General features: G+C 48.5%; 1 protein-coding gene across 1 annotated transcript in view; it reads right to left on the bottom strand.

Moving 5' to 3' along the window:
- noc2l (NOC2-like nucleolar associated transcriptional repressor) overlaps positions 1-12,691 on the bottom strand; it is a 59,140-nt gene that overhangs the window by 7,092 nt on the left and 39,357 nt on the right. The window contains exons 16-17 of the mRNA XM_063208984.1: positions 11,013-11,126; positions 5,442-5,574 (exon numbers count right to left, since the gene is read on the bottom strand). Coding sequence (XP_063065054.1) covers positions 5,442-5,574; positions 11,013-11,126 — 247 coding nt within the window. The remainder of the gene's footprint in view (positions 1-5,441; positions 5,575-11,012; positions 11,127-12,691) is intronic.

Below are 12,691 nucleotides of genomic sequence, written 5' to 3'. Positions count from 1 at the left end.
CCTACTCAACAACCACTCACCTCCATCCCACCCTACGGCTGACCCCACTCCACCACCATCATCCAGTCCTCCACCTCTCATCCATCCACCCCTCCATCCCTCCACCCCACCCTCCGGTTGTCCACCCGACGCCACCCAGGCTCCTAATTATGCCTCCGCCACCCACAGTGGGCAGCCCGGGGCCCAGCCGGCAACCAGCACAACAGCCACTCCCCTCTTCCTCTCCTCCCTCCTCTCCTCCTCTTCTCTTGTTGTCCCCCTTTCCTGCCTGGTATCCTCTTACCTCATCTTTCCTCCTCCTCCTCCTTGTAGAATCTTCCTCTCCCGTCCCCTCGCCTCTTCCTGTCCTTTCCTCTCATCTCTCATGCTTCTCTCCTTTCCTCTCCTCTCCCTCCTTTGCTCCTCCACTCAACTCCATTCCTCTCCTCCTCTCTTCTCCGGGAGTGCCCTGAAAAAGCCTTTAATTGTTTTCAGAAACCTTCCTGGAACACTTCCTAGCACAGCTTGGCTCTCTTTCTCCAACTCTCTCTCTCTCTCTCTTTCTCCAACTCTCTCTCTCTCTCTCTCTCTCTCTCTCTCTCTCTCTCTCTCTCTTTCTCCATCTCTCTCTCTTTCTCCATCTCTCTCTCTTTCTCCATCTCTCTCTCTCTCTCTTTCTCCATCTCTCTCTCTCTCTCTCTCTCTCTTTCTCCATCTCTCTCTCTCTCTCTTTCTCCATCTCTCTCTCTCTCTCTTTCTCCATCTCTCTCTCTCTCTCTCTCTCTCTCTCTCTCTTTCTCCATCTCTCTCTCTCTCTCTCTCTCTCTCTCTCTCTCTTTCTCCAACTCTCTCTCTTTCTCCAACTCTCTCTCTTTCTCCAACTCTCTCTCTCTCTCTCTCTCTCTCTCTCTCTCCAACTCTCTCTCTTTCTCCAACTCTCTCTCTCTCTCTCTCTCTCTCTCTCTCTCTCTCTCTCTCCCCCTCTATCTCTTTTTTTTTCTTCTTCTTCTCCATGGCTACCTCTCTCTTTCTCTCTCTCTCTCCCTCTCCCCCATCTCTTCCTATCCATGATCTTGCCTGTCATTCAGACAGGGGTTTGGACAGCGGCGGCGACTAGCGACCGTTGCTTGCCTGGAAAGCCGGCGGCTCTGTGTGTGAGTGTGTGTCTGTGTGTATGTGTGCCTGTATGAGACACTGTGTGTGTGTGTATGTGTGAGCATGTCTTTGTAAGACTGTGTGTGTGTGTGTGTGTTTTTGATTGAGACTCTGTGTGAGACTGGGTGATTGTGTGTGTGTGTGCAAGGCTGGTGGGAGAGTGAGAGGGATTGTTTGAGGGGATTTTTTGGGATTTAACGCGCCTGCCACGAGTGTGCTCGCCGCTCTCCACTCTGTCAATGGGTGTTGACACGTCACAAGCACCCGCCAGCCATCCCCAACACAGTACACAGCACACAACACACAGCACACACACACTACACATAGTACACACACACACACAGTACACACACAGTACACACACACACACACAGTACACACACACACACACACACACACAAAGACTACACAGTACACACACACCAATCCCATCCCCTGCCTCTGTAACCAGCGAGGGTTTTAAAGACAGGCTTTAGCATGAGGCTGTGGGGGTGTATGTGGGAGGTATTTTCGGTTGCTGTAGTCAGTGAATGTGTGTGTGGACGTTTACGAATTGGCATGTGTGTGCACGAGTGGTAAATATGCGTGTGACATTTTGGCATTGTTTTTTTTTTTAGACATTTTAGCCTTGTGTCTTTGCACTGCAGACATATAAATGTATTGTATGTAAATGAACAGTGTGTGTTTATGATGTGTTAATGGTTGTTAATTGTGAGTGTGTGCGTGGTAAATTCACGAAAATATATTTTGTAGCACTATGTGCACTGTATATGGGCATATTAAAGTATTGTATGTAAATGCACATGATGTGTTTATGATGTAAACGTACATTATTATGTGTTTATGGTGTGTGTGCGTGTGTGCTTGTGTCCGTGTGTGTGTGTGTGTGTGTGTGTGTGCACTGTGCAGTGTGCTTGCATGTCTGGGGTTTGGCTATCAGTAGAGAGAACGGTGAGGGTGTGTGTTTGTGTGTGTGTGTTTGTGTGTGTGCGCGCGTGTGCGTGCATACATGCGTGCGCCATGTGGGGAAAGAGGGAGAGTAAGAAAGAAGGAGCGGGGAGGAGGAAGAGAAGGAGAGAAGAAAAGGGCTGGAGAGGCAATGTAGCAGGGAACTGGCAGGCAATACTGGGTAGGCAATTTGGAGGACAGAAAGGGAGGAGGACACTTGGGAGGGAATGTAGGATGAGGAGGAGGAGTGTTGGAGTGTTGATGTGAGACTGGTAAATGAGAAAGGAGAAGGCTTCAGAGGCAGTGGGAGAGGAGAGGGAGAGGAGAGGGAGAAGGCTTTAGAGGCAGTGGGAGAGGAGAGGGAGAAGAGAGGGAGAAGAGAGGGAGAAGAGAGGGAGAAGAGAGGGAGAAGAGAGGGAGAAGAGAGGGAGAAGAGAGGGAGAAGGCTTTAGAGGCAGTGGGAGAGGAGAGGGAGAAGGCTTTAGAGGCAGTGGGAGAGGAGAGGGAGAAGGCTTTAGAGGCAGTGGGAGAGGAGAGGGAGAAGGCTTTAGAGGCAGTGGGAGAGGAGAGGGAGAAGGCTTTAGAGGCAGTGGGAGAGGAGAGGGAGAAGGCTTTAGAGGCAGTGGGAGAGGAGAGGGAGAAGGCTTTAGAGGCAGTGGGAGAGGAGAGGGAGAAGGCTTTAGAGGCAGTGCAGGAGGCAACTGGGAGAGGAGATTGAAGGTGCTATCGGAGGGAAGGGAAGGGGATCTGGAAAGAGCAGTGGGGAGGGAGGTGACTTTGGAGGCAATGTAGGAGGAGAGGGGGGGGGTTGCTATGCATGAGGAGGGGGAAAGGGGAGAAGACTGGAGAGGCAATGGTAGAAAGAGAGGGGAGAAGAGGATGAGGAGGAAGATGAGTCGAAGAGGGGAGGTGACTTAGAAGGAGAGGAGGAGGGGGGAGGAAAAGGCTTGGGAGGCCATGCATGAGAGGGGAAGGGGAGGAGGAGAAGGTTGGAGTGGTGATGTGGGAGGGGACTGGGAAGAGAATTGGGAGGTGATACAGCCAGAAGGGAGGGCAAGGGGAGGGGAGAAGAAGCTGGAAAGGGCAGCGGGGAAGGGAGGGAGATGACGGCAGGAGACCAGGAGTGGTGATGTGGGAGTGGGGAGGGAGGGAGAGAGGTGACTGGGGAGGACTGGGCGGTCGGCCGGCTGTCCGGGCCGCTGACATGTTTCCAGCAGGGCTGGTTCCAGTTAGGCTCCCCCGCCGGGATCCAAGGCTGCCAGGAGGAGAGCTCTTCCTGTGAGAGTACGCAGTCTCCCGGCCGACCGGCTGCCTGCCTGCCTGCCTGCCCATGCGAGCGAACCAACGAACAAACCAACGCACCCACAGTTACACGGGGACCCCCACGCAATGAGGACCAGATGCAGAGGGAGGCGGTGGGGGGAGAAGAGGAGAAAGAGAGAGAGAGAGAGAGAGAGAGAGAGAGAGAGAGAGAGAGAGAGAGAGAGAGAGAGAGAGAGAGAGAGAGAGAGAGAGAGAGAGAGAGAGAGAGAGAGAGAGAGAGAGAGGAAACCCTTCCCTCTTCCATTCTTTCCCTCCCACCCTTTGCTACCCCACCTCCTCCACCATTTCTTTCCTCGTCTTTTCCTTTTTTCCACTTTAAATCCCCTCCCTCCTTCTATCCTGCTTCCCCACCCCTTCTCATTCCCCCTCTCACACACTCACTCACTCTTCCTCCTCATTCCTCTCTCTCTCTCTCTCTCTCTCTCTCTCTCTCTCTCTCTCCCCATTCCTCTCTCTTTCTTGCTGCCTCTCTCCTCTCCCTCTTTTTCTGGGGCTTAAAGGGCTCGTCTCCGGGCTCCCACCCGTGGCCCAAACGTGACATGCGGGCGGAAGTGTAGTTATGGAGGAGAGTTAGGGGTTAAAGGGCTGGGGGCGGCAGCGGACATGGCAGCTCGGCAACCCTCCACAGAGCTCTACTATTCACTCACTCACGCAACACACGACACCACACACAGGCTCACTGAACCACACACACACACACGCACGCACACGCACACACACACACACGGCTTACACAATTCCAAAACCCATAGCATTTGAAAGTTGAGTGAGTGAGAGAGAGAGAGAGAGAGAGAGAGAGAGAGCGAGAGAGAGAGAGAGAGAGAGAGAGAGAGAGACAAACACACAAAGGTCACCCACTAACCGAAATAATCATTTAGTGGGGCTTGGAGTGAGTCAGACAGTGGAGCTAATGCTCCACATTAATGTCCTGGGCTCTTCACCATTTCCTGTTGCCTTCAGAGGCCTGATAGGAGCGGATGGGCTGGTTAGTCATGGTTTGTCGAAAATAAATTGAAACTAAAATGGATTAACGGATGGTGGTAAATACATTGGATGGGTACAGTTTCACTCTGAAAAAATGATTTTGCGTTATCCATGTACAGTATATATATAAAAAAAACGTATACCACACCAATGCTAGATGATTTGGGACCGAGGGAAAAACAAAGAAAAATAAAATAAAAATAAATGAATAAACAAACAAACAAACAAATAAATAAATCTCCACACACACTCACTCGCACGCACAAACACGCACGCACATACATACACCTCCTCTGCGGCCCATTACCATAGCAGGCAGTGCAACGAGCCAACCACTAACCCGTTCAAAACCACCACCACCGTCGTCATCCCCCGCCTCCCCGTCCCCCATCCCCAGGCTCCCGGTCGCCCTCCCACCCCCAGCCTGGTCCCCTGGGAAGGCCAAGCCAGAGAGTGAATCACCCCCGGCTGTCCACTCCACCTACGGAGGTTTCAGAGCAGGGGGAGATTTACATGCCATCGGAGAGCCGACTAGCCTCGAGTGGGTGTGCACACGTGGACAGCCATGTTTTATAATGCAGAAATACATGCTTCTCTTACGCCAAACTGGAGAAGTAGTTTGCTCTCAAACGCACATTACTTTCATTAACTACTACACTACTGTTATTTAGCAGAGAAGTCACTCATGTAATAATGGTACAATTGTCATTTGTACGATGTGCCCTTCATGTTACAATGGTGCTCTATGGAAGGTTATTATTATGTCGTCCACACTGTATGTTGGGCATTCAGTTATCAATTCGAGATCCTGTGACAAAAAAACGATGAACTACACACACAAAAAGAATAACTTTGTTAAAAATAAATAAATATTACCATCACCATACATCCATAAAACTATTAAAATGGTGATAAAAGTAATAAACTAGCAACTTAGCAACAGTGTTCACATATGTAGAAAAAGAAAAAAAAACATCTGCTTTGTCACACAAGGATCAAGGGCAGGGTGAAGTTAAGGACCCTAAGTAAGCCCCCTAAGTAAAAGACTGTACCTTTGATTTTGAAGACGGGGCCCTCCTCGTCATCTTCGCTGTCCGTCTCGAACAGGCCCTTGAACTCCTTCTTGTCCTTCTTCTTCTCCGCCACCAGCTTACGGTTGATCTCAGGCAGGTTCAGGTCCATCATCTTTCAGAGAGAGACAGAAGGAAGTAGAAGAAGAAATGAAAAGAGGAGGGAAAAGAAGTAGATAAAGGTTTATTTTTTAAAAGAGACAATGTATAGTCAACATTTAGTCTTGTGATAAAACGAGAAAAGATGTCTGCACCAGGTTCAGCATTCATCGCTACGTTCCAGCTGCAGCTCCATTGCAAATGTATGAAGGCCGTCATATCAGATAAGCAGTATTCTTGCCACACATTCACCTGTCAATCTCTAATTCCTCCAAAACCCATGCGTCATACACGCAACACATTACACAATGCATTATTTACTGTATGTTGGGTGGATGTACACAGTAGAGAGCGTTAAAACTTAAAAAAAAAGGCCTCAGGCCGAAACATTGTTTTTATAAAACATTGGCATCGGAAGAAGTGTGTAGTTCTTGTACATGTATGCATCCACGCCTCCAGACCAGCATTTTGAAATGAAACGATGTGTGTTGGTCTCTCCTTCTAAAAAAAAATGTGTGGAGCGCACAGGATTCAAAATCCTTATATAGATGCATATACTTGGACCAATGCAGCTGGTTATGATTCTGAACACCTCTGTCACATGAGTGAAGGTCCATTGACCCAAAACTTAGTGTGAAAATAAAACCAGAGGGAAAATAAAATCCTGATTGAAGTGAAATTTGTCATCTTTTATTTCATCCCCCCACCCCACTCACTACCCCGACTGCATGTTTTCTATGGTCAATAGGAATACGTAATTGAGCACCACGAGAGTTAGTCAGTCAGCCCCGGCCCCAGTGTGTCTTTGGGGACTGGCTGGGCGGTGTAGAGAACAGCACCTGCATCTGTAAAGACATTAGCAGCACAATGTGCTCCCAATGGAGGCAATTAGTCACGCCCGCTCCTGTGCCACTAATGAAGCAAATATGCGCATGTACGCACATACGTAAGCGTGCACACAAACTGTATGCATTCACACACACGCGTACGCACGCACCATAGCATGTGGTCAGGCTCATGCATTCAAAGCACAGAAGCAGAGTTCGTCTCTCTTAGGTAAACCTTGTCGTTTTAAAGCAAGCCATACATAAAAAGCTACTATACTTTTTTTAATAACCGAAATAAAATTCACAATGATCAGCCTTGGGCATATTTAAAGTGTTTTTTTGTTTTGTTTTTTTTTTGTTTTTTTAAATCAATGTTGACAAAAAACTACAATGATAATTTTGTGATAATTGATTCTAGGCAATTTCATACAGGTCTAATCAAGTCTGTAGGTGAAATACTATGGAAAGGTTTGTAGTCAGACTTGCCAGTTTTAGGTTGCCTATATGTTTTAATAAGCAATCTCGATATGGCAATATGTGTGACAAGAACCAATATCAAACAAAATGAGGAAATGTACTGTGATGATCGCCCAATCCTTGCTCAGGAACAGAAGTGAGATGGTTTACAGTAGACAAAGACCACAACCCCCCCCATCTGCCCCTCCGTTAACCCATGAGCAAGGCTATCCCCTCTCTTGCCCTGGCTGTTCTATGGGTCATCACAAGCCCCTTTTATAGGACTGTGGCACTTTTAACTGCTTTCCTTTGTGTGTGTGTGTGTGCTTGCGTGTGTGTGAGTGTGCGAGTGAGTGCGTGTGTGTGAGTGTGAGAGTGTGAGCGCGTACGCCCACCAAGACTACAGATTCCATGAAGGTACTTAAATATGCACTGCAGCGTAAACTCCAGTTTTACAGTCAGCTTGTCTTCTGCCGGGATGAGCTGCTTCATCGAGATGAGCTACCAATAGCCTAAAACCCAACCCTAACCTCTCGGGCTACTACTGTAGTGCACTGTAATGACTTGGTTAGCTCTTGCTCGACGAGTACGGAAGCTCATATTGACAGAACTCCGGTCTCCCGACTCCGGCTTCCTGATCCCACTTGTGTTTGCATGTCTTGTGAAATGCGTTTATCCGCTGACAGATATGACTCCTCCGGCTTCCCGTACGTACAGGATACAACACACACCTCTACACTCTCACATGGCCCCCAGCCTGGACCATGAGCTACTTTTTCTTATTTTTCTTATTTTATTATTTTTTATTTTCCCATGTGTGTGCGTGTGTGTGTGTGTATGTTTCTTTGCATCTGTGTCTGTCATGTGTCGTGTGTGTGTGTGTGTGTGTGTGTGTGTGTGTGTGTGTGTGTGTGTGTGTGTGTGTGTGTGTGTGTGTGTGTGTGTGTGTGTGTGTGTGTGTGTGTGTGTGTGTGTGTGTGTGTGTGTGTGCCTGTGGACTGTATGTGGGAGGGTGAGGGGGGCTTTCTGTACAGTAAAATCGACCATGGCTTCTCCCAATCAGTGGCCTTGCCTGCCTGCCTGCCTGCCTGGCTGCAGTGTATTGACAATGCTGGTAAGCGGTCAGGATGACTGGCTGCCAGTGTGTGTGCGTGCAAGCGTGCATGCGTGCAAGCGTGCATGCGTGCGTGCGTGCTTGCGTGTGTGCATGCTTGCGTGCGTGCGTTTAGAAGTGTGAGCTTGTTGTGTATAGTACTGTGTATGTGTGCGAGTGCGTGCGTGTCTGCGTGTGTGTGCGTGCTTAGTGGACCGTGTGTAGTTTTTCTGAGCTTGATTGTGTGTGTATAGTATTGTGTGTGTATAGTATTGTGTGTGTGTGTATGTATAGCATTTGTGTGTGTGCGTGCGTATTGCGGGGCCAGGCTGGCTCTGATAGTGCCGGCGGCAGGCTGGCCATTGGAGCCACTCCTGTGTGCAGCTAGCCGGGGGGGAGGAGGAGAGGAGGAGAGGAGGAGGAGGAGGAGGAGAGGAGGAGAGGCGATAGGAGAGAGAGAGAAAGAAGAGAGAGAGAGGCGATAGGAGAGGGGAGAGAGAAAGAAAAGAGAGAGGAGGAGAGTGAGGGGGGGTGGGGGGCAGTGGAGGCTGGCGGCCAGTAATCAGATCTTTGCCTGGGGGCGGAGGGTGAGGCTGGAGGGGAGTGAGGGGAGTGTGGAGGGGAAGCAAGCCGAGCCAGAGGGGGGTGGGGGGCAGCAGCAGCAGCGCGGCACATCAAAGTCTGGGCGGTGAGACCGGCGGCCTGGCGAGGTTTTTTTTCCCTTTTTTTTATTTTTTATAATGCTCTTCCTGAGCCGCCCACTCTGCCAAGCTGCCGCTTCCCAGAAGCCAGGCCTTGTGGGTCGTGTTCTTCTGAGCCTGTCTATCCCCCCCAGACACACACACACGCACACACACCTTCCTAACCCAAACGCCAACCCCCTGCTGACTTAATGAGCAGACGACCAAATGTCAAAAAGGAGAGAGGAAGAGAGAGAGAGAGAGAGAGACAGCGAGAGTGCGAGAGAGCGAGAGAGAGAGAGAGAGAGAGAGAGAGAGAGAGAGAGAGAGAGAAAAGGGCCGTACACACACGTCGCTGCTAGTTACTCGCTCAGCGGATGAAGTCAATAGAATGTCTACGTGTTCCAGCGAGTCTCGCTGGCGAGTAGGCGAGGAGAGTACAAGCGATGCGATGTGGGCGGGTTCCGAGATAAACTTATTTTATCTTCGAGCGACGCGAGTTAAGCGAGTAACCAATTGGAATGCAGAATACAGATTATTGACAGGTGACGTTGCCCCTGTGGTGTTCTGACCACCCAACTTCTGCACGCCATCACGCTTTGGTTAAAAGTGTTGAGGAAAATACATACAGTGTACACCATCAAAGGCTCATATGCATGGTTGTGCACAGCACACGATCAACGTTAAACAGCGTAGGCCTACATTTTGTTTCGTACGGACGTTATTGGCGCGGACAGCGGGAACCATGACAACCAGTAAACAAAATCACCCAGAGCGAGTAGCAAGTAGGCGAGTGAGCAAGTAGCGAGTAAATAGCAGCGAAGTGTGTGTACGGCCCTTAAGAGAGAGAGAGAGAGAGAGAGAGAGAGAGAGAGAGAGAGAGAGAGAGAGAGAGAGAGAGAGAGAGAGAGAGAGAGAGACAGAGAGAGAGAGACACAGAGAGAGAGAGAGAGCGGGAAAAAAATGTGCGTTTTCGATATTTTTAGCACAAATTCAAAGCATCTATACACACACAGCTGTAGTGAATTTTCACCTTATAAATATACACTCCTACACGATTCTGACCACACGCCGCTGCAAAAACTGCAGATTCAGACACACTGCTAGTAAGCCTAAAATTTACTCTGGTTAATTAGGTCCAACAGGCACCACGCATATAAACTAAAAAAATGTGCTTCGTAGCATAAAGGCGGAAGCCTGGAGAAATTATCCTCTCTTTCTCTGTGTATCTCTCTCTGTATCTCTCTCTGCATCTCTCTCTGCATCTCTGTCTGCATCTCTCTCTCTCTCTGCCCTTCTGCTCCTTTGTTCATGCAAACATTTTTTTCGGAGGAAAAAAAAAGTTCAGTATCATAAAGGAGAAACCTAGAGAAATCAGGCGACAATGGTGAGCCTCGATTTTCTTCTCTGCTTCTCTCTCTCGCCATGAATCTCCCTCACACACTCTGTATCTCTGCACTCCCCCTCTCTCCATTCCCTCTCCCTTCCTCTCTCAGCTGTTTGCCTTTTGTCCATGTGTTCCTGCTAACAGTTCCCTGGTCAGCCTAGTCGGGGTCCAGGTGCGGCAGGGGGAGTGCAGCCAGCAATCAGGGGGCTCGGCACGCCACAGCACAGCACAGCACAGCACAGGCAGCCTGACAAACGAGGGCCACCGGCAGCGGACATAGTCGGCTGCTGAGAATGCTTTATGGGAGTGTGTGTATGTGTGGGGGATGAATGTGTATGTGTGTGTGTGTGTGTGTGTGTGTGTGTGGGGGGGAGGAATGTGTGTGTGTGTGTGTGTGTGTGTGTGTGTGTGTGTGTGTGTGTGTGTGTGTGTGTGTGTGTGTGTGTGTGTGTGTGTGTGTGTGTGTGTGTGTGTGTATGTGTATGTGTGTGTGAGAGAGAGAGAGAGAGAGTATGTACAGAGGTGTGTGTGTGTGTGTGTGTGTGTGTGTACGCATAGGAGTATGGATGGTGTTGCAGATTGTGACTGTGTGCGTGTGTAGGAGTATACATGCACAGTATATGGCGAGTTGTGGAGGGCTGTTTGTGCATATGTGGCAAGTTGTGCAGAGGTGTAGGAGAGCATGTAGGAATATATGCAATACTCTGTGTGTGTGTGTGTGTGTGTGTGTGTGTGTGTGTGTGTGTGTGTGTCTGTGTGTGTGTGTGTGTGTGTGTGTGTGTGTGTGTGTGTGAGAGAGAGAGAGAGAGAGAGAGAGAGAGAGAGAGAGGCGAGAGAGAGAGAGAGAGAGAGAGAGAGAGAGAGAGAGAGAGAGAGAGAGAGAGAGAGAGAGAGAGAGAGAGAGAGAGAGAGAGATTAAGCATGGATGTAGCGGTGTGTGGGGAGTAAATGCAATTGTGTGTGAGTGTGTGTGTGTGTGTGTGTGTGCGTGCGTGTATTGTACTTTCTTACCCTCTCCTTTCCGGAGATCTCCAACTGTATCTCCTTCTCTCGGAGCTTCTTCCACTGGCCGTAGTATCTGGTGAGGGGGGTGCCTTCCTCCCGCGCACGCTTCTCCCAGGCAGCCTGCCAAACACAACCACCGCAAGCAAGAGCCCATGAAATATACATCATCCACCAGTGTTTCCCATACATCGAGGAAACTATGGCGGCCCGCCATAGTTTAAATTTGGCCGCCATAGTTTACGAAAATGTTAAAAAAAAAAAAAAAAAAAAAAAAATTTAACGATATCCGTTATCGCATTTTCCTCCTGGAGTAAATACATCCTACAGACTCTGTATTGGTTAGATAAGTAGTCCCACGGTAACACAGAATGAGGGGAAAGCATTAGGAAGTGACCGTAAGGGTATTACAGTTGATTCATGTGTGCACACGTGTAACATCGGGTGAGTAACAGAACATGTGCGCAACCATGCGTTATGACAGGCCGATATGCGAGGATCTTCGTCCAAATGGCTAGTCGCATGCATCATCGCTAACTGCGTTTACATCGCGTGCCGCGTGTAAGGGAAATGTTAGTTGTTGACATGTATGGAATTCACTTCAATTTGTGCTGTTTCTTGCTTCAGTTGTGGACACAACGATTGGCCAAACTCACAATAGAAAGCCTTTGCTGTGCTACTGTCCCAGAGAGCTGAAAAAAAAACCTTCATAGAAGAAGTCACACTTAACAGGGGTGTTAACCAATCCAATGAGTTCTCTCATTGCTCTCTCTCTCTCTCTCTCTCTCTCTGTCTCTCATAGTAGCCTACCATTTACCCATAACAAATGGTGAATTTCTGAGCCCTTTTTAATTTGTAGCCTATACCACTGAAGGCGTGATAATGCTTCATCATATTTTAGAAATAGGGCCTATGTGCCTTTTGACTTGGTAGATCACGGCAGACCATTGACTTCAAAAGTAGATCTTGGTTAAAAAAAGGTTGGGCACCCCTGCTATAGCCTAGAGAGAACCACAAGTGCTTGAAAGACAGGGATCAAAAGCCTAGTCAAGTTGTTGTAGGCCTAGTTTACTTGGGTTTGGGAGCAATATAAAAAAACCTTCAGAGAAGGGACAGTTGGATGAGTTTACTAACACTCCCTAGGCTTTGTTTTACAGATGTAATGAGTTTGGTGACAGACCTTCATTGACACAGCAGAGGAGACATCGGGCTGCATATAGAAATTAATGTGCAATGAATGTGAATATAGACATAAATGTGTAATATGTTGTTCAGCCCTTTTAATGGGAGGAATTTGGAAAAAACTGGCCCTGTGACCAGCACCCCTCATGTAGAATGTGTACGCCTACAGATATGTGTGGGGGAAAAGGCATAGCCTACCCTCTAAGACCCTTTTTGTCTATGCGTTAACAATTTCACAGTGCTCTTAAATTGTTATCTCTGCTCCTATTTTGTTTTATTATTGTTTCCCAGACCCCTGCATGAGGGACGAATGAAACTGTGTTGTAAACAGAAATTATTCACTGTACTGCATTTTATTTTGACAATGAACTACTATTATACAAGTCATGGGTAAAATCTTATGTAGCCTTATTTCTCAAAATATAAATGGCTGAAATATAGGCCCAGGCCTACAGTTTCTCCATGCGCCAATGTCATACTGTAGTCATTGTTTTGCCGTTTTGCAT

The sequence above is a fragment of the Engraulis encrasicolus genome, chromosome 10 (assembly GCF_034702125.1).
Source record: "Engraulis encrasicolus isolate BLACKSEA-1 chromosome 10, IST_EnEncr_1.0, whole genome shotgun sequence".
Classification (NCBI taxonomy): domain Eukaryota; kingdom Metazoa; phylum Chordata; class Actinopteri; order Clupeiformes; family Engraulidae; genus Engraulis; species Engraulis encrasicolus.
Note: the sequence above shows the minus strand (reverse complement) of the source record. Positions and strands in the feature narration are given on the sequence as shown.